The sequence below is a fragment of the Gekko japonicus genome, unplaced genomic scaffold (genome assembly GCF_001447785.1).
Source record: "Gekko japonicus isolate JY-2015 unplaced genomic scaffold, Gekko_japonicus_V1.1 scaffold728, whole genome shotgun sequence".
NCBI lineage: Eukaryota > Metazoa > Chordata > Lepidosauria > Squamata > Gekkonidae > Gekko > Gekko japonicus.
The window spans coordinates 181715-202867 of record NW_015163624.1 but is presented as its reverse complement, the minus strand read 5'-3'; the positions used below and the strand labels follow the sequence as shown (position 1 = coordinate 202867).

Genomic DNA, 21153 nt, shown 5'->3' with positions numbered 1-21153 from the left:
CACAGTTTCATCTTGCACATGTTTCCCCATGACTTCTATCAGTTCTTCATACTCGGTTTTGGATAGGTAACATTTACTTTTTCATTTTTACATTTCTCAAGATGCTCATGTAAAAATGGATCAAACTCTGTAATAAGTTCAATGGCCCCCATGAAGTTTCCATTATTTGGTGAGCCCCACTTCTCCTCATGACCTCTAAATGCTAAACCTCTTTCACATAAAAACTTTATAACAGCTACAACTCTTTTCAGTACTTCAAAACAGTACTGTATGTTTTTTTCTCAGCTGTTCTTCAAGTTGCTGATCCACAGTGTTTTTATTTGACTTTCTTGTTATCCAACACAACATCGCCCTCTTATGTTCCATGCTGTCTTCATGATTCTCCAGAGTTCTGAGTACATTCATCCAGTCAGAAAACCCACCTGTTGTGAGTAATGTTTGGCACTTAGAAAAGAGTTTGCAAGCAAAACAGTATATACAGCCTTTGCTCTTTGAGTAAACTAACCAGGATCTTATCACAGTCTGACCATTTTCCAATCTCTTTTCAAAGTATTTGTTTGAGAAACTTCTGTTTTGCTCCTTGTAAACCTTGCTGGATTTGGTATATACATCATCTGGTTTTGTTTTTGTTTTTTTGAAGGGAAAAAAAACTGATGTCTTGCATTAAACAATTCTGTATAAAATCATTATCAACTGTTATGGGCCAGTTTGTGAGGTCACTGTATTCTTTGAAATCACTGAATTTGCTTCCTGTTTCTGCTCTGTCTCTTCTTGTTCTGTGGTACTCTCATGTTGGCCACTGTGATTGCCATCTGTACCAAAAGTGTCAACAGTGGGCTGATGATTGCTAGAAAGAGCTCCTGTGGTTTGTGCACCATCACTGGCTTCACTGGTGCTTGCTTGGCTTGTTTCAGCTGTAGGTGTTGACAAAGTTTGACTTGACATTGTAAAATAGTTTGATAATTTTTGACATTTAGAAATTTTATCAGATCGTTTCTCCTTGAGGTTTGCGTTTTTGGTGTCCACTTAAGTATTTTCTTGAACTCACTTTCTGGAACTCATTGCTATTCCTCTTGGGGTTTTGACCGCTACCATTACAGCCATAAAGTTGTTATTATTATTAGTTCTATTGCAACTACATGTATTTATGAATAACACACTTAAACACAAACATAAAAGAGGCAATGAAATAGATGCAATTTAACATTACAATAAACTATATAAACAAATTCATGGAGGTTTTCATAGGATTCCTTGTTCATCCCAGTCCAGTTGCTATTACTTCATAGCAAGGCTTTTTAGGATATTATTGGCTACAAATATCTTCAGCATCCACAAAGATGCACAGTACAAAAAGTCTAAACACATAAGTAATACATATATTTTAATTCCAGGTTAACCTCACAATATTGGAACATCAGATAAGATTTCCAGGCTGCATCTGGGAGGCTGCAGTTCTTCTCACTTGGATCCTGAATCCCACTTCACCTTTGTTTTAAAAGATCTCTAATACTTGCACAGTTTACCAACATTTACTTGCAGTAATCCAAAGCAGGCATTGAAACTAGGGCTGCCAAGTGGGGGCGGGGGGCGGGGGGGCGGGGAAACCCCCCGCTTTGGAGGCCAAATTTCTGCCGCGGCGGAATTGGGCCCCGGGGGGACTCCGCCCCCCAAAGCTGCATCACCAGAGGTGACGCAGCCACATCACTCACGTTTGGGGCGTGGCCCAGGTCATCGGGGGGAAACCATATGGTTTCCCCCCAACTATCTGGGCCACGCCCCCAACGTTAGCAACATAGCACACGCATCCTGGAAGAGCTCCTGGAGACTGGCAAGGCTCTCCTGCTGCCAAGGGTAAGTACACTTGGCAACCCTACTTGAAACAACAAGATCTGTGCAGGCCTTTCCCTCCCCTTATGGTGCAGCTTCTTCCTGGGCCTGGCCAAACTCCTCAGAATCTTTAACAAACAGAATACTAAAAACATGTATTGCAAGAGTTCTAAATATTAATAATTTACCTGCAATAATCCAGAGCAGGCCTTGAAACAACAAGATCTGTGCAGGCCTTTCCCCACCCTTATGGTGCTGTTACTTCTTCCTGGGCCAGGCTGAACTGCTAGGCTGCTGGGAACAACCAGCCCACTTTAGGGGAAGCTGCAACACTGAGCATGCTCCATTCTAAGGTTAAGTACTTCAATCCACTGGCTTATGATTCTGTTTCTGTCACTAAGATAGCCTTATTTTCATAACAAACACTTTAAAAACGCCATTAATTTTTGTTGAAAAATTCACTCATTAAAGAAAATTGCTGCCATTTGAGGGGGAAACTCTTTGTTTTCCCCTCAAAGGGCCGTGGCCCCGCCCCCAGCGTGTGACATCACTTCCAGGTGACGCGCGCACGCTCCCAGACGCTGGCCGGGAGCCCCCTGCTCCCAGGCAGAAGAGATTTGGCAACCCTATGTATTCATATCTCTAAATTATGCCAGCATAGCAGTTTACCAACAGGCTTGAAGATTGTACCCTGAATTATATATCCTAGATTATTTTGTTTTAGTTATTTTATCCACTGTCATGTTGAAATATATACCATATATAATGAAAAGTTCTTTTTTGTTTCAGATTGTCAACGGATATTTTGTGCATTATTTTGCACCCAGTGAAATACCTGTGTTTCCCAAAAATATTGTTTTCGTCATAGATAATAGTGGATCTATGAGTGGCAAGAAAATTCAGCAGGTAATTTTTTCTCAAAGTAGACAATTTTCTGGAATTCATTCACTGTATTAATATTGTTTATCATTTAAAATTGTTGAGGGCTATCTAAACTCCACAAAGAGCAATAATCTCATTTTAGGGCTATTATTATTACTGTTGTTGTTGTCTCCACTGTTGTAACCCTAGTAGTGGGGGAACCAATAGGGTCAGTAGGCACACTGGCACACTGTCTGAATTGCTGCCCTATTTCTTTTCTTAAATTTGCCTGCGCAGAAAACCTCATGTTTCCACCTCCATGTCTGCAGAAAATATCACATCTTTATCCCGTTAGTCATTTGATAGAGATAAGAGTATGCTTATCATAGGACAGGGGTTAACATAATTTGTCATGTTTTTTATGGACATCACAAAAGACATTTCAGGATGGATAACAGGTAATTATCTCACAACAAAGTCTGATAGTAGTTCTGAGTCATGAACTTGACCCAAAGTGAAATTCACACTGCAGAAGCTGTTTATTTTATGTTCTGTGACCTATCATGTAAAAAGTTAGTCACCTATAAACTTGCTTCAAGCATAGGGTTGCCATCCTCCTGGTGGGGCCTGGACTCTGGAGATCTCCCAGAATTATTACTAATCTCCAGAGAGACCCATTCCCTTGGAGAAAATGGCTGCTTTTGTGGGTGTACTCTACAGCATTGTACCCTGCTGAGGTCCCTCCCCTCCCCACCCCAAAAAACCTGCCCTTCCCAGGCACCACCCCTAAATCTCCAGGAATTTCCCAACCCAGACTTGACAACTGTGTTCATAAATTATAATTTTCCTATACAGAAAACTCTTACACATATAAGAAACAACACAGCAGTGCATCAACAGAAGGTGGGCTTTGGCCATGCTCCCCTTGTCCCAGCCATCACTTCTGATCTCCAGAAAGCTGATTCCTGGAGTTGCAGGACCGTGTGCAGGAAAACCATTGTGGGTTGGGTGGGTGCCTTAATTCAGTGGAGTTGCACTTGCAGAAGAAGGAGGAAGGGCCATTTTGCCCATTCCTCCTCACTGCAGTCCCTAACCCACGTGGCAAATTATTCACACAGGTTGTCTGAGCCCAGAAATCAGCATTCCAGAGGTTTGCGGTGACTGCTGGCAGGAAGGGAAAATTTTTTACTCCTTCCACTGATGGATTATTGGATGTACTCCATGTATTGCATATTAGGCCTGAGCGCTGCAGGTTTTATTTTAGGCTTTGGCTGTTGACTCTAAATATATGCTTGGATATTATGTGCTTGAATATTATGTAATATTCACTTATTTTACAGACCAAAGAAGCCATACAAAAAATTTTGGAAGACCTGAATCCTGAAGACCTCTTTAATTTAATAATCTTTAGTAGCAATATCGCTGCATGGAAGCCAACTCTGTTGCCAGCTACAAAAGAGAATGTGGAGCTGGCTAAACAATATGTTAGGACCATTAGAGCCCAAGGAGGTAAAACTTAAGGGTCCTTCAAATTTCATAGCAAACCTGTTCAGCCATTGACATTTCCTGTTCAACAACACTCATGATCAGACTGTTCAGCCTGCATCGAGCAACTTAAACAACTATTGAACAAGTTTGCAGGTGGCTGTTGGGAAGAAGCTGACTCAAAGGTGTTTGGGTGATCAGCTCTGAGCTAGGTCAGAAACATAGCCATACACTGAAGTTGGAGATCAGAAGCCAAGTAGGCATGAGCTTCTGGTTCCCCTGTGCAAAAGGGACAGGAGAAAAGCATAATGTCTCTTCCTTCTGTCTAAGCAGGGCCGGGGTGGGTGGGTACAGAAGCAATGCTTTTTATCTTCCCGTTCAGAAGCAAAAGAGATAGTTTCTTTCCTTTCTTCTGCAATCAAAGCCAACAACTTGGGATGAGGAGAAAAGAATCTCCCGTGAAATCTCCTCCTTGTCTTGAGAGCTCCAGGCAGTGCCGGATTTACGCATAAGCTAAATAAGCTACAGCTTAGGGCCTCGCAATCTGCTGGGGCCTCGAATAAAAACACAATATAAAAAATGATTTCAAATATTAAAAAGGCATATATATTTTAAATTTTTCTGAGACCAGCTGATGTAATTTAAAACAGTAGGGGGCCTCTGGGTTTTGTATAGCTTAGGGCCTCAGCAAGTCTAAATCCGGCCCTGGCTCCAGCTGACAGTATGGATGGGAAGAAGAAAAGGGAAATCAGCTGGGCTTTTGATCACCACCACCACTCTGCTAAATTTGCTGCATCTCAGAAAGCCTGGAACGCAGCAAAGTTTCCAGGATGGAAGATCAGAAGAACCCAAGTTCTGGTTTTTACCCCAGTGATCACCTGGCAGTCAGCTCCTGATTCTGCTTCTCCAAAAAACTTTGCTTGGTGCTGAATAAAATATCCCCAGCAGAAGATCAGAAGCCAACTCCCAGCTGATCCCTCATCTAATGGGCCTCCCACTGCCAGGGAGGAGGGGGAGGAAGGGGAGAGAGCACTGCTGGAAGTTTTCAAATGCTAATCAGGAGAGCAGGCAAAAACATTTGCCACTTACATTGTCTTAATGTAGTAACAGCACAGTGATATTGTCCTCAAACACACACACACACCAATACACAAATCTCAGTTTTGTTGGTGTGAGCAATGACAGCAAAGCAGTTCACTGAAAGTGCAGAGAAAGGGGACGTTTCCTTTCATTCAGAAACATCATCCCAATAATGCCATGCTGGGAAGGATCTTCTATTTTTCCAGGTGTGATAAAAGTGGAGTTCTTGGCAAAAACAGGCTGTTTACAGTTCGTGCAGGAATGGAGGAATTATTCCATTATTAATTCCATTATTAATAATTCCATTATTAAGGAAAGAATTAGTAGGCACATAGATGAACAAAACCTATTGAGGCAGTCTCAGCATGGGTTCTGTAAGGGAAGATCTTGTCTCACTAACCTGTTAGTGTTCTTTGAGGGGATGAACAAACATGTGGACAAGGGGGATCCAATAGATATTGTTTACCTTGACTTCCAGAAAGCTTTTGATAAAGTTCCTCATCAAAGGCTCCTAAGTAAGCTCAAAAATCAAAAACTGGCTAATTAATAGAAAACAGAGAGTGAGTATAAATGGGCAGTTCTCTCAGTGGAGGGGGGTAAGCAGTGGGGTACCGCAGGGATCAGTACTTGGTCCACTGCTTTTTAACTTGTTCATTAATGATTTGGAGTTGGGAGTAAGCAGTGAAGTGGCTAAATTTGCAGATGATACGAAGTTGTTCAGGGTGGTGAAAACCAGTGAGGATTGTGAGGCACTCCAAAGGGATCTGTCAAAGATGGGCGAGTGGGCGTCAACATGGCAAATGGGGTTCAATGTGGCCAAGTGCAAGGTGATGCACATTGGAGCCAAAAATCCTAAATATAAATACACATTGATGGGGTCTGAACTGGCAGAGACAGATCAAGAGAGAGATCTTGGAGTTGTAGTAGATAACTCACTGAAAATGTCGAGACAGTGTGTGACTGCAATAAAGAAGGCCAATGCTATGCTGGGGATTATTAGGAAGGGTATTGTAAACAGATCAGCCAATATCATAATGCCCCTATATAAATCAATGGTGCGACCTCATCTGGAATACTGTGTGCAATTCTGGTCACCACACCTTAAAAAGGATATTATAGCTTTGGAAAAAGTGCAGAAAAGAGCAACTCGAATGATAAAAGGGTTGGAACACTTTCCCTATGAGGAAAGGTTAAAGCGCTTAGGGCTCTTTAGCTTGGAGAAACGACGACTGAGGGGTGACATGATTGAGGTTTATAAGATTATGCATGGGAAAGAGCAGGTAGAGAAAGAGGTACTTTTCTCCCTTTCTCACAATACAAGAACCCGTGGGCACTCCATGAAATTGCTGAGCGGTCGGGTTAGAACGGATAAAAGGAAGTACTTCTTCACCCAAAGAGTGATTAACACATGGAATTCACTGCCACAGGAAGTGGTGGGTGCTACAAGCATGGACGGCTTCAAAAGGGAATTAGATAAGCATATGGAGCAGAGGTCCATCCTGGCCCCACTGGTGGACCTCCTGATGGCACCTGGTATTTCTGGCCACTGTGTGACACAGAGTGTTGGACTGGATGGGCCTTTGGCCTGATCCAACATTGGCGTCTCTTATGTTCTTATGTTATGTTCTTATGGAGGATGACATCATGTAGAAACTAACAAATGAAAGGAAATGCACATGACTGGAGCTGCTGAAATGGAGTAAACTTCCATGTGGAATCAGCCCTGGTTTACATGTTTTTTGTTTTGCTTCAATATATGGCTAGACAAAACCTCCCAGCTTTTCCCATGTATTTGTCCACTTTCCCCCATGTATTTGAAGTCTCCTCACTTGAAAGATTCCAAAGGAATGAAACCAGTCCTGTTGTCTGTGATATCAAATTTGTCATCAGGTCTTCCTTACTGTTACAGCAACAGATATCAATGGTGCTCTCCTGGCCGCAATACATGCACTGGATGAGGCCACCACTGCTGAGTTACTGCCAGAGCAAAGCATTTCGATGATAATTTTGCTGACAGATGGTCAACCCACTGTTGGTAAGTTAGCAACAGCAAGGTAACACAGTGTATGTGTGTGGGGGGGTTATTTATATTTGGTATGATTTTTATTATATAGTTATGTCAGACAATACAATTTTAAAGAACTTATCAAATGTGTGCTTTTTCATTCCCTAGCCTCCCTCTCTCCCTGTGCACAGTTCATGTAATTCCAGACTTTTGATAAGAATTTCCTCCTCACCAGGTTTGACTCCCCACTCCTCCACTTGCACCTGGCTGGATGACCTTGGGCATGCTATAGTTCTGTCAGAGCTGTTCTCTCAAGGACAGTTCTTAGGAGAGCTCTCTCAGCCCCACCTACCTCACAGAGTGTCTGTTGTGGGGAGGGGAAGGGAAAGGAGTTTGTAAGCCGCTCTTTGGGTAGTGAAGGGCGGGGTATAAACCCAATTTCTTCTTCTCCTCCTCCTCATTTAAAACCATTTTTACAAGTCTTCTACACAGTCAGTCACCATATCTATGAGAAAGAGGCCATTTAAAAAGGGGTGGGGTTGAAAGTGAGAGATGACTATGAGGTAGGGAATAACACTTGATCTTCAATAAGATCTTTCCTCCTTACTCCCAGCATGTCCCCATGTATTTCATTCATACCTTGATTTTAATTTGCTGCTACTTCCTGTGCTGCTAGGTCCATTGATTCTAATGTCTGAACATTCCTTTTATTTTATTTTTGTCCCCCCGTAGGGGATTTTTTAATTGCATTTTCTATAAACTACCAAGAAACAAGGGAAGGTAACTACAAACTACAGGTGAAAGTAAAGAAAAACCACTAAAAACCCAAGAGATGGTGGTCATTCACAATGCTTACAAAATTAGCTTATGGTTAAATAAGATTATACTTTGCTACACTGAGTGAGTACACTTCTTAATGCTTGTACTAGAATCTCCAACAAAATGGACTGTATAAAGAGCTCTATAAAGAAATGATTTAAATTCATTTAAAGCAGAATCTAGAGTGCAATCATAACTCATTTTTCTCATTTTTGTTTCTCAATCGATAGCTTAGTTTAGGGGCAGCCACCCCACGATCAGAAGCTGAGTCCTCATCAGAAGGTGCCAGTACACCTTCTTCTTCACTTCCCTTGCTGCAGCCATCTTCATCTTTATCCTCTTCACCTGCTGGACCGGCATGTTGATGTAGAAATTCGCGTGCCTTTACAACAGAGTCAATTTTTTCTTTCTTATCTTTAAATTTGAAGAGCATGCATTCAGGAACACTCCATCTGTAGGGGACATTGTTTTTCTGTAGGAACAGCACCAAGTCTCTGAATTTCTTTCCTTCTTCCTTACTTCAATGTCCTTCAAAACTTTTATTTCTTTGTCTTTGATTTTCATGGTGGCTCCATTTTGTTGCTTTCAATATTTGGTCTCTTACTTGTCTCCTGGAGAATCTCACCACAATCTCGCCGGGCAGATTATTCTTTCTTGTGTAGTCAGAATACGACCTATAGATCGTATCTATTTCATTTTGTAAGAAATTCGCTTTTGAACCTGCAAGCGGACCCAATGCATCACACATAGTCTACTTCAAGTCTTCTCCTTTTGCTTCAGGGACCCTCTGGAATCTTAAGACATAGGTTGCCTTTTCCATTTGCAGCTGTAAAAGTTGAGCTTCGTCAGTTGCTCTCTTTTTCTCCATCACCTGCATTTGTTTTTTAAGCTTCTGGATGTTGGCATGCACTTCTTGAGCTCTTGCTCCATTTTCTCTGTCTTTTTAGTAGTTTAATTTAACTGGCTTTGTTGTGCATCGAACTTCTTATGGAGCAATGCCATTTGTTCCAGCAGAGGGCGCAGAGCCTCAGTCAGCATACTTTGGAAGTCTATGGTAGTGTCCTGTCTAGGAACAGAACTCGCTGGGCTGGCAGTTCCGGCAGGGAACTTCAGTTTCGGTTGCTTGTCCTTCTCCTCCCTCCTCGAAGGTGCCATGTTTGAGAATTGTTTACTTTTTAGAAAAAGTTATCAAAGTGTCAAGATCCTTTAAAAAAATTTGGTAAGTTCTCATAAATTGTCTCCTGGAGAATCTCACCACAATCTCACTGGGCAGATTATTCTTTTTTATGTAGTCAGAATACGACCTATAGATCGTATCTATTTCGTTTTGTAAGAAATTCGCTTTTGAACCTGCAACCGGACCCAATGCATCACACATAGTCTACTTCAAGTCTTCTCCTTTTGCTTCAGGGACCCCCTGAAATCTTAAGACATAGTTTGCCTTTTCAATTTGCAGCTGTAAAAGTTGAGCTTTGTCAGTTGCTCTCTTTTTCTCCATCACCTGCATTTGTTTTTTAAGCTTCTGGGTGTTGGCATGCACTTCTTTGAGCTCTTGCTCCATTTTCTCTGTCTTTTTATTAGTTTCATTTAACTGGCTTTGTTGTGCATCAAACGTCCTATGGAGCGATGCCATTTGTTCCAGCAGAGGGCGCAGAGCCTCAGTCAGCATACTTTGGAAGTCTATGGTAGTGTCCTGTCTAGGAACAGAACTCGCTGGGCTGGCAGTTCCGGCAGGGAACTTCAGTTTTGGTTGCTTGTCCTTCTCCTCCCTCCTCGGAGGCGCCATGTTTGAGAATTGTTTACTTTTTAGAAAAAGTTATCAAAGTCTCAAGATCCTTTAAAAATTTTTGGTAAGTTCTCAAAAGTTCATTATTATAGTATAATTCAGTTTTGCAATCCGCCCCTTATAACTTCATTTATCAGTTCAGTTTTTTTCTTTTTGAGGGGGAGTCCCCCCATGCCGATTTGTTAAGGGGAGGCTTTCAGCTTACTTTCTGGTGTCTTCGCTTATGCATTCACTCACATTTCAGTGTAGAACTTGCCTTTCGTAATTAGCTCGCCCAGCCACCAAGCGCTTGTCCCCGTGTGCATCCCCGCGTCCATTGTGGAAATCAGTGGTGAGACTGTCGGAGCAGGGATCAGCCCCCCTTCACCAGCCATTTACCGGAGGAAGGGCCCTCCAAGCGCCCTATGGCTAGGAGCCCAACACAAGGGCTCTGGGGGGGGGAGGATGCGTACCATCGCAACCCCTCCGATCCGGGAAAATGCAGCCGCCATTAAGAGAGCCAAAACCAGAAGACCTTGTCTAAGCATTCCTTAAGTGCAGTCCTAAGCAGAGTTTACAGTCTTCTAAGTCCCCTAACAGTGACTCCGTGGTGTATGTCTGGTTTACAGGTGAGATGCTGGATGATCTGAGGTCATCTTCTCCTCAACCCATTTTTACAGCCTCAAACATGGTGTGAAGCTGCTGTTTGCTTGTATGTTGCCTGGATGTTACATTGCACCTCTGTGGAGATGTTTGAGGTCAGGAAGATGACACAGGAGGAAGTGGTTTAAAATCCCCCCTCCCGCTCCTCAGTCTCAGCTGAAACTGAAGCCACTTATGGCTGCCATTTACAAATAAAAATGCTTGGGAGATTGTCACCCAACAGCTGAGGCTGGCACATGAAGGCATCCCCAGAAATGCACACCCTGACCGATGACAGGGGTTGTTTAGACCCGTGTAAACGTTGACACACACCTTCCCCAAAGGAGTTGAAAGTGTAAAGGCTTGTAATGCTTTCTTCCCTGTCCCTCCAGTGAGATCCCCTTGCTGGCACGCAGCCCTACTAGAAAACGGACAGAAAAGTGTCTTTGGGATGTTGGAATTCTCCTTTGATAGCCTGCCACTCCCCTGGCTCCCCCCCCTTAATTGTCCTCATTCCCAGTATGTCCTGATGTATGATGCCCAGGGTTTATAGTAGTGTCTGGTGAGCAGTCTTGGACATGGGTATGGAAGCCATGCAACACTTCTTAGCTAAACAGCTTTATCACTACAGGGCATAGCTCAAAGAGTAAATGCAGGACACTTTTGGATACAGCAAGCTAAGCCAATAAAAGAACATGGAAAAGGTTACTAGCTGGAGACCACATATTAAAAAGCACTGAGGTTAGTTGCAGTCTCAGTAGCTGGGTGCTCCCAGCTAGCACAGAAGCATGCTGTCCTTATGAACTAGTTGCACCAGCAAGGCTCTCTGTTTAGCCCAGGGCCTAAATATCCCGGAGAACCTCTTCCTGGCCTTGACTTGGCCAAGGCTTGACTGAGCCCTGATTCTGTGAAGCATTGTATGCATTTAGGAAGTGATCTGGCTCGGTCGGTGGAACACAGGCTGCCAGCCTGGTGCTTTGTTGTTGCTGAGTTGCTTCCTCGCAGGCCTGCCTAGAGATGTGAAGGCCCCGGAAAAAAACGGGAAAATTCGGAAAAAAACTGGGGTTTTTTCCTGAAGATTTTTTGTTTTTTTCTGAAAAATTGGAAAAATTGAAAAAAGAAAAGAAAAGGGGAAAAAATGATTATGGAACGTTTTATTTTAACATGATGAATAAAATATTTTAAGACAAGGTGTTCAAATATTTTCCAAATCATTTCTAAAATATACATATATGGTATCAGATTGATCTAACTTCTGTGCACTGAGGACAAGCAAGTCCTAGGTTACAAACTGAACTCTCCAATGCAAGAACAAGATGCATTTCTTCCTTTAGGAGGTGCTATTGTCAGAAGAAAAGAAAAGGGTTTCAGTTTTGTTTTTGCATGTGGGTGGGTATTCTGTTTGTAATAATTGTTTAGATACACTATGTTTTTAATATGCTAGTTGTGATAATTTCATGCCAAATAAAAATGTCCATAGTCATATTTTATGTTCCTAAAGTAACAGAATGACTTTCAATCTAGAAAAGACAAAAGAAATGCTAATGTAGCATTTTTTTCAATTTTTCCGAAAATTTCCGTTTCCCCCCGAAACCAGAAATTTTACATCTCTAGGCCTGCCATCTCTGTCACTCCTGCCGGGTGGGTGGGTAGGGGGACAACCTGGAGGATGGATAGTCCATGATCTGACCCTACAAGGCAGGGGGCTGGAAGCCCTGAGTCTGGCATCTTGGCAGCATTGTCTGGAGCTAAGCAAGAGCTCCTTTGACTGAATCTGCTGCTGAATCCAAGTCCAGCCCAGTAAACTTTATTGATTAATAAGTGAATAGATCAAGGAAGGAAAGTAAAGACATCCATTAATCAATGGCAGTTCAAAAATGTAATAATGGTGATCTTAATCCCAATGTGATTGTTCCCTTATTTTACAGTAAAGTTCCACCCTCTTCTAATTCTCTTTTGGGGAACCCAACCTCGGGAGGGGAGTGTGGTAGGTCCTGGCAAGAACAAGAGGAAGGAGCTGCTGAGATAAGGGAGGACAGAAACACACAAGGAATGTAGGCACCGAGAAAACATCTGGGAGTGGGACTGAATCCAGGGGGCTACATAGGAGGTTGCAGAGGATGGGAGTGAGGGAAAGTTGCTAGGCTGCAGAAGTGCCCAGGGAGGAGGAGGGCTGTGAGATTCCAATGCTGAGGAGGAGATAAAAATAGGGAAGTTGGAGCAGCATGATGCTATGGGATTAGGGTTGCCACTGGGATGGTGGAGACCACAGGAACAGGGGAAATGGCACCACCGTAGGGAAGCAACATCACTTCTAGCAAATACTGGAAGTGATGTTACAATGCTGTCATGAAAACAAGTTGACACTCTAGGATTTGGGCAAAACTTCCTGGTAAAACCATGAAGTTTTGCCCCAATCCTAGAGCATCGCCTTGTCGTCATGCTGGCAACGTGATGTCACTTCCAGTATTCACCAGAAGTGCCATTGCACTACTGGCACAATGCCATTAAAAAGAATCCTCTGGCAGGCAACATAAAGTAGGAATGGGTAGTGTGGGATGGTATTTTTAGAGGCTTTTAGGCTGGAGTGAGGGAAGAGAGGGGAAGAAGAGAGTGGAGAGTGGGGGTGGGGAGATTAAATCATATTTTTCCTGATCCTGTTGTCCTTGGGCTGGAGGTGGAGGTACAGTTTGGGGGAGAAATCCTCTTTTGTGCATGTGGGTCTGTTCTTGGGGTCAAATTAAATTACCCTATGCTAGTTTGGGCCTTCAAAGTAAATTATTTCCTTTGCTTGCTTGTGGGGAAAGCTGACTATGACAGTGCCAGCCCTTTTGTACCTGAAGCTGCTCTAAGTCTGTTTTTTCTTACATTCCAAATAGATGGAATGTAGCCTATCAGCATCAGTTTTATATTCTTGGATACAATTCTAGATGTTTGGAATATGTTGTACCACATGACAAGACAACCGGAAGTTCTCTCTTCAGCTTGTAGATTGTTCACAATAGAGACACCTGAAAAAGGGAAAACAAGAGAAAATCAAATTGAACTGGGGTTTATGAGCTAATTTGGGTTGAAGGCAATGGTAAAGGAACAGCTAAATATCTTGCCACTGTGACAAGCACCGTTTTGGGGGAAGGGGTCAGTAGCTAGCAGAGCAAAATAATGGGGATTAATGTAGCCTCTAATGAGCATCCAAAGAATGCCTTCCAGACTTTTGTAGACTCTAATGAGCATCCAAAGAATGCCTTCCAAAGATCTGTGAGATGTAAAGTGCACTGGAGATGCAAAAATAGTTCATATTTTTGTCATATGTCCAAAATCACCTAAAATGACCAAGGAAGCACCATTTTATTGGTCAAAACAGTAAATCTGCATTCAAATTTATTTCTTAAAAGTCAGTAGAGGGCCATTAACCTCATCACTGAATCTGCTGGCTTTCACCAGTTCAGATTCTGCTCTGCTATCCAGTTACTCACAGCAGGTAGATTAAAGTTGATAGCTGAGATTGTCTACTTGGGGTATAGCTCTGAAAGTTGGTGTATCGCGCCTCCACGCTCAATGGCTGCCCATGAGTGCTCCCTTCCTGATCCCTGCTATGGAGCGATGAGGGGTCTACTCGGGTACCACCGTACCCGAGAGCTCCCAAATCAAACTATGGGATTCTGTGATGTACCTGTAGAAATAGACAAAATTCTGTGGTGTGTTGAAGGGAAACATATAAAACTATTTTATAAGTTGTTATTAGAAACGAAAATGCAAGATGAGGTGGTAAAAGAAGCAATGTTTAAATGGGCACAAAATATAGGTCATAAAATACAATTAGAACAATGGGAAAAGGTATGGAAAGTTAATATAAAGCTCACCAAAGCTTTATAAATATATATATATAATGTTTTATAGATGGTACATGACACCTGAAAACTTAGCTAAATGGTATCCAAATATGTCAAACGTTTGTTGGAAATGTACCGAAAAACTGGCTCTTTTTACCATATGTGGTGGACATGTGGTGTTGTTAAGAAATATTGGATATGGATACATGAGAAACTACAAAAATACTTGACACAAATGTACCATTTATACCAGAATTGTTTTTATTAAACATTGTCCCGCAAAATTTTAACATACAAGATGTATATATGATTATACAAGTTGTAACCACAGCTAGAATTTTATATGCAAAACAATGGAAAAAAGAAGAGGCACACACAAAGGAAGAACTAATTTTTCGGCTTTTAGATGCAGCAGAAATGGACAAATTAACTTTACAATTACATGAAAAACAAGAAGGGAGATTTGAAACAAAATGGGTGAGATTTTTTAATTGGATGCAAAATTATCTTGGAGAACTTAAATTTTGAATCTCAATAAGAACATTACAGACACAGCGTAGAAGACTTAGATGCTATAATTACATTATAACTACAGTGGATGTACAAGTATAATATCCATAGAATAGATATTTCTATTCTGTTTGTTATTCTTCTCTTTTTCCTTTCTGTAGTATCTTTCTATGAAACTAATAAAAACGTTTATATTAAATTAAAAAAAAGATTCTGCTCTGCTGTGCCTGACCCACCAAATTCTGCAAAACTCAATTCGTGAGATGTCAGATTATAAAAGGCTGTGTCTCTGATCGAGAAAGTCTTGGTTCCAGCCTCACCCCTGGCTCTATGTTATGGCTAACCCTTTGAAATGGTTCAGAAAGATATTTTGGTAAAGGGATAGGGACACTGGACTGTACTAATATCTATTGTAGATACTGTCTGTTGCAATAAGTATGCTCCTCCTGTATAATTTCTTCATTGTTTAATCTGTCATGTTTAAATGCTTACGCCTTGTTCCAGCTCTGTTTCCAATTTCTGCCTATTTTCAGATTTCTGCAATCTAAACCCAGTTGCATTGTTTATTGGATGTCCCATCCTGTTGATCATATTGACTTACACTGTGTTATTCACTTTGAGTCTCCGTGCAAAAGGCTGACTGCAAATAAAAAAAACAAACAAAAAATCAAGATTTGCGCAATCTAAATGTAACACATTTTCAGCGAGTGTTTGTACTCTCATTAATATTTGTATTATCTGTGATCTTCTCCTTAGTCATTCAAAAATCCAGCAAATTAAATCCAATAGTTAATGTACCCAACAACATGAGCATGTTTGCCTTTTCTGTTTGATAGGTGTTACAGATGTCCATACCATTCAAGGAAACATAAAGCTGACTAATGATGCGAAGTACTTCCTCTACTGTCTTGGCTTTGGCTTTGATGTCAGCTACAGATTCCTGGAGAAGATGGCATTAGACAATGGAGGAATTGCTCGGCGTATATATGAGGATGCAGACGCAGCCCTCCAACTCCAGGTAGGGTCATATGTGTAGCAATTCATGTCTCAGGGTAAACTCTATGGGATATATTAAGGTCTACTTATAGTTGTTTAGCATGACTGGTAAGTTAGATTTAATGCCACAATAACCTCTTCTCTCTGTTTTATTGAAGAACTTTTATCGTGAGGTAGCTACTCCCATCATGAAAGAGATTGAAATGAACTATCTTGACAACGGGGTACAGGAAATCACTCAGAAGAACTTCAAATTACTCTTTGATGGCTCCGAGATTGTAGTAGCTGGGAAGATTGGCAATGAACTTGATTTTTTCCCTGTAGAAATTAAAGCTCAAACAGTAAGTATTTAAGAAATATGGCTTCTTTTGCATGAAGTGCTGCCAATTGTTGAATGACTATTATTTCAACTGATTTGGATTAGGCTTTTAAAAATAACAAATAATTCTGCTTCTCTTTTGAAGATTTTTAAAAATTCTTAGGAATTTTGTATAAATATGTACTAATAAAATCGTGTGTGCTAATGACACTCCACTAGCATGTGAACTTTGTTACAAAGTCTGTTTCAAACATATGAAGTGTTATAGAAGATTTTGAAAACTTAGATTCACGATTCTGTTAAAAGGGAAACTATTGCAATGGGTTGTTTTCTGAAAAATCAGTTGGAGAACAGGTGTGGTCTGAAATGCCGGAGAAGAACAATTTCTCCCCTTAACATTAATTAGCTTCTGTGTTCTTTTTCATTTTTTCAGTAATTATTTACATGAAGATCACAAACAGCAAAATATTTTGCAGTCTACAGACATTCTAAACATTTTCCACACAAGAAATCCACCTGGTGTGGCAGATGCTTAGAATGTAAGTTTACAGTGCTTGATTGCTTCCACAAATGTTGTAGTTGGGATGTGTGAAGCTGTTTGTTTGTTTGTTTTGCAAGTAACTTTCATCCTAATGTTTACAGGCTTAGTCAGTTTCTCCTTGGAAGTTCTTTCAAAAAGGCCAGGGTAGCATCAGAACAATGCCTACTAACCTCCTGAGAGCCAGTTTGGTGTAGTGGTTAAGAGTGCAGACTCTAATCTGGGACAACTGGGTTTGATTCCCCACTTCTCCACATGCAGCTGCTGGTGTAACCTTGGGTCAGTCATGAGTTCTTTCAGAGCTGCTCTCTCAAGAGGCACCCTCAGAGAGCTCTCTCAGCCCCACCTACCTCACAGGGTGTCTGTTGTGGGGAGAGGAAGGAAAGGAGATTGTAAACCACTCTGAGACTCCTTCACGTAGTGAAGAATGGGGTATAAATCCAATATCTTCTTCTTCTTCCTATCAGAAAGGCCAGGAAGTTCAGGAAACGTTTAGGAATGTGATCTAAAGATTTGTTAGTGGACAGAAGGTTTCTGGCCTCCAGTCCAACTTTCCATATAATAAGGAGATGGATAGGGAGAAAAAATAATTAGAGAGCCAGACTGCAGGATGGTTTCATAAAACAGTTCCCAGAGCTGAACTTTGGAGGCTGAAGCTGAAAGAGCAGAGTGCCCCTGTCAGAGGCCACCCTGGAAATAGCTTGCATGGGGCTGTCTAGTTAGGAGTATAAGAATATTTTAGAAGAAGAAGAGGAGGAGGAGGAGGAAGAGGAGGAGGAGGAGGAGGAGGAGGAGATTAGATTTATACCCTGCCCTTCACTACCCAAAAGTGTCTCAGAGCGGCTTACAAACTCCTTCCCTTCCCCTCCCCACAACAGACACCTTGTGAGGTAGGTGGGGCTGAGAGAGCTCTGACAGAAACTGCTCTTTTTCAAGAAAAGCTGTGCCAGAACTATGGCTTGCCCAAGGTCATCCAGCAGGTACAAGTGGAGGAGTGGGGAATCAAACCCAGTTCTCCCAGATTAGAGTCCATACACTTAATCACTACACCAAACTGGCTCCTTTTTAGACCTGAAAGATCTCGTGGTTAAGGACCACAAGTGTGGCTCAGGATAACTCCCTGGAATGCATTTTTTACAGCTGCTTTATTGCCTTAATGCTTGATTTCAAATGGAATTTCTATTGGCATCTGTGTAAAAACCTGTTGTTGCTGCTTTCATTGCATAGGTGAGGTCTAGTTTAGTTGAGTCAGTGCTCTGGTTACTTCATCCCTGCACTTACTTGCCTAGTATCATCTGAAAAATTTATAAGATAAATATTGACGGTTTGCTGAACTCCACTTTTCACTGGAGTGTATGATAAACCTTTTGGTTGGTTCTGTTGTGAATCCAGAAAATAAATGAGGCATATGGCAAGTCATTTGAAAGTGTCATTTCCTTTAAGATTTGTTTGTGTATAAAAATATGTGAAAGAATATACACTCCTTTTATTCAAATTTCAAATAACTAAAACCTTTCCCCCTTTCCTAGCAAATGAACAACTTGACTCTTAAAGAGCAAGTAAATGTAACAGAAAAAGAAGAAATATTTCGGAATCAGAAGTACATTTTTGGAAACTTCATCGAGAGATTATGGGGCTACTTAACTATTCAGCAACTGCTAGAAAAATCGTAAGCTACTACAATGAAGAATTTGCTAAATTGTAACCTAATAATAAAATGCAATAGACTTCATTCAATATAATAAAGAGAGACTTGCAGGTGATCCCAAACATGCAGAAGGCACATAGTACAATCCTCAGATGTAACAGTGTTCTTTCTAAATGTTTCAAGAATCCCCACACCATAAGTTCCTTGCATGTGGAATAATTAGTCTTCCCCAGATGTCCTAGCTTTACATGTTTCATTACTTTTGCCTTAGTAAACACCAAACATAGTTGCTTCATTCCTCTAACAATAGTACAGGGCTGTATAATGTGTTGTGTAGCAGAGGATGGAGCCATCAATGTAAAATACTAGTGTTATGCTGACATTCTATGGGCTGGTTCAAAAACTTTTCACAAGGCAAGTTAGAAAGTATTGCTATACAAACAAGATTTAAAACAAAGTTCTCTTCAAAATATTATTATCTCTTCAAAAGATATTCAGATTATCCCGTCCCATCCACACAGCAGCCATTTTCCCTGTGGTCATTTCCTCCCCTTCCCACACGCTTTTTTGTTTTTGTTTTTTATATTGGCAACTGAGTAATGTTATACAAATATGTATTACAGGTTGTCTGAATGTCTGTGTTAATTATTTTAAAAGTATGTCACTAGCACTTTTTGTATGGCTTATCTCTGCAACACATGGGGCTTGATACTTTAAAAAAAATATATGAAAGCTGGGAATTTGGAAAACCTATCATACATATTGTTATAATGTTTTCTCAATATAACAATATTCAGCTGCCAATAGTAAAAAAAAAATGAAAAATCCCAGGTTTGCGGTTTGGATGCTGCCAGTAGACTGGGCATAATCTGCCCTTTGGAAACTCTGTTATCTCCCTAGTTACTTATGACAATATCATTTATGAACCCACACATAATATTTTTTTCCTGACCGCCTTATACTTTTTAGAGTTAAAAATTGATATGTTATATAACCTTGAAACAGACTGAACTATACTGTGTGCTTCTTAAAAGCATACTAGTTATCTTTCCTTTTAAACTAAGTGTTAATACTGTCTCATTTCATTCATGGAATCATAGAATCATAGCGTTGAAAGGGACCTCCAGGGTCATCTAGTCCAACTCCCTGCACAATGCAGGAAAATCACAAATACCTCCCCCCATGCCCCCAGTGACTACTGTTCCACGCCCAGAAGATGACAAAAAAACCTCCAGGATCTCCAGCCAAACTGGCCTGGAGAAAAATTGCTTCCTGACCCCAAAGTGACTATCAGCATTTCCCTGGATGTGTAAGAAAGGGGCACAAGAACTAAGCACTGATGCAACCCTTCCAGCCCTCCCTCTCATGATCTGCCTAAGTTCACACAATCAGCATTGCTGTCAGATGGCCATCTAGCCTTGAAAACCTCCAAAGAAGGAGAGCCCACCACCTCCCAAGGAAGCCTGTTCCACGGAGGAACCACTCTGTCATGAAGTTCTTCCTAATGTTTAGCCAAAAACTCTTCTGATTTCAGCCTGTTGGTTCTGGTCTGACCTTCTGGGGCAAAAGAAAACAACTCCACACCATCCTCTATATGACAGCCCCTGCCTCGGCGGGGAGGGCGGGGTAAAAATAAAATAAATAAATAAATAAAATACTTGAAGATGATTATCATATCACCTTTCAGTCATCTCCTCTCCAGGCTAAACATACCCAGCTCCTTTAACCTTTCCTCATAGGATTTGGTCTCCAGACCCCTCACCTTCTTCGTTGCCCTCCTCTGGACACGTTCCAGCTTGTCTACATCCTTCTTAAATTGTGGTGCCCAAAACTGAATACAATACTCTAGGTGAGGTCTAACCAGAGCAGAGTAGAGCAGTACCATCACTTTGCGTGATCTGGATTCTATACTTCTGTTGATAGGGCCTAAAATCACATTTGCCTTTTTAGCTACCACATCCCACTGCTGACTCATGTTCAGTGTAGGGTCAACTAAGACCCCTAGATCCTTTTCGCACATACTGCTGCCAAGACAAGTCTCCCCCATACTATAATTATGCATTTGATTTTTCCTACCTAAATGCAGAACTTTACATTTATTCCCGCTGAATCCACCTAATCTTCGAGCCTGTCAAGATCATCCTGTATCCTGTCTTCTACCGTATTTGCTACCCCTCCCAATTTAGTATCATCTGCAAATTTAATAAGCATTCCCTCTATTCCTTCATATAGTTTCAGAAGACAGGTTGTGCATATAATTAAAAAAAAATCACACAATCCTCCCTGAAGCTTTTGATGTATTGACTTCCTTAACATGCTCTTTCAAGTTTTACAGTTTGTTTCCATGAGGGGAGGTAGAAACACGTGTCATGGAATCTGGAATCACGAAGCAGTACATTCAGCACATTTTGTTTCTCTGAACCACTGCAGCAGTAAATGGTGCTTGTTTTTCCTCTTCTCTACTTTAGTGTTTCAGCTGAGGGGGAGCAGCAGAAAAGCCTGAAAGACCAAGCTTTGGGACTCTCCTTGAAGTTCAGCTTTGTTACCCCCCTCACCTCCATGGTGGTTACCAAGCCTGATGCTGAAGAGGTGGCAGATAAACCCACAGAAGAAGGTAAATTAGCACAAAATGTCTCAATGCCAAATGGAAGCAATCTGATGTACCCATTTTCCCCCAGAATGTTGCTCAGGTAATAGCACTAGAATAAATAGCATCGTTGGAAGGCAGGGGAGGTAAAAGTCCTCACGGGAAATAAGTATTACACACCGGTTGAAGAGAAACGGCACTTTCCCTTTGATGACAACTAGTGGTCTATGACATC

At 41.4% G+C, this 21153-nt stretch overlaps 1 protein-coding gene across 1 annotated transcript in view; it reads left to right on the top strand.

Moving 5' to 3' along the window:
- Positions 1-21153, top strand: part of LOC107107217 (inter-alpha-trypsin inhibitor heavy chain H4-like) — a 70820-nt gene that overhangs the window by 14802 nt on the left and 34865 nt on the right. The window contains exons 7-13 of the mRNA XM_015407477.1: positions 2620-2736; positions 4032-4200; positions 7166-7291; positions 15667-15848; positions 15985-16167; positions 18213-18352; positions 20800-20945. Of these exons, the coding sequence (XP_015262963.1) occupies positions 2620-2736; positions 4032-4200; positions 7166-7291; positions 15667-15848; positions 15985-16167; positions 18213-18352; positions 20800-20945 (1063 nt within the window). The remainder of the gene's footprint in view (positions 1-2619; positions 2737-4031; positions 4201-7165; positions 7292-15666; positions 15849-15984; positions 16168-18212; positions 18353-20799; positions 20946-21153) is intronic.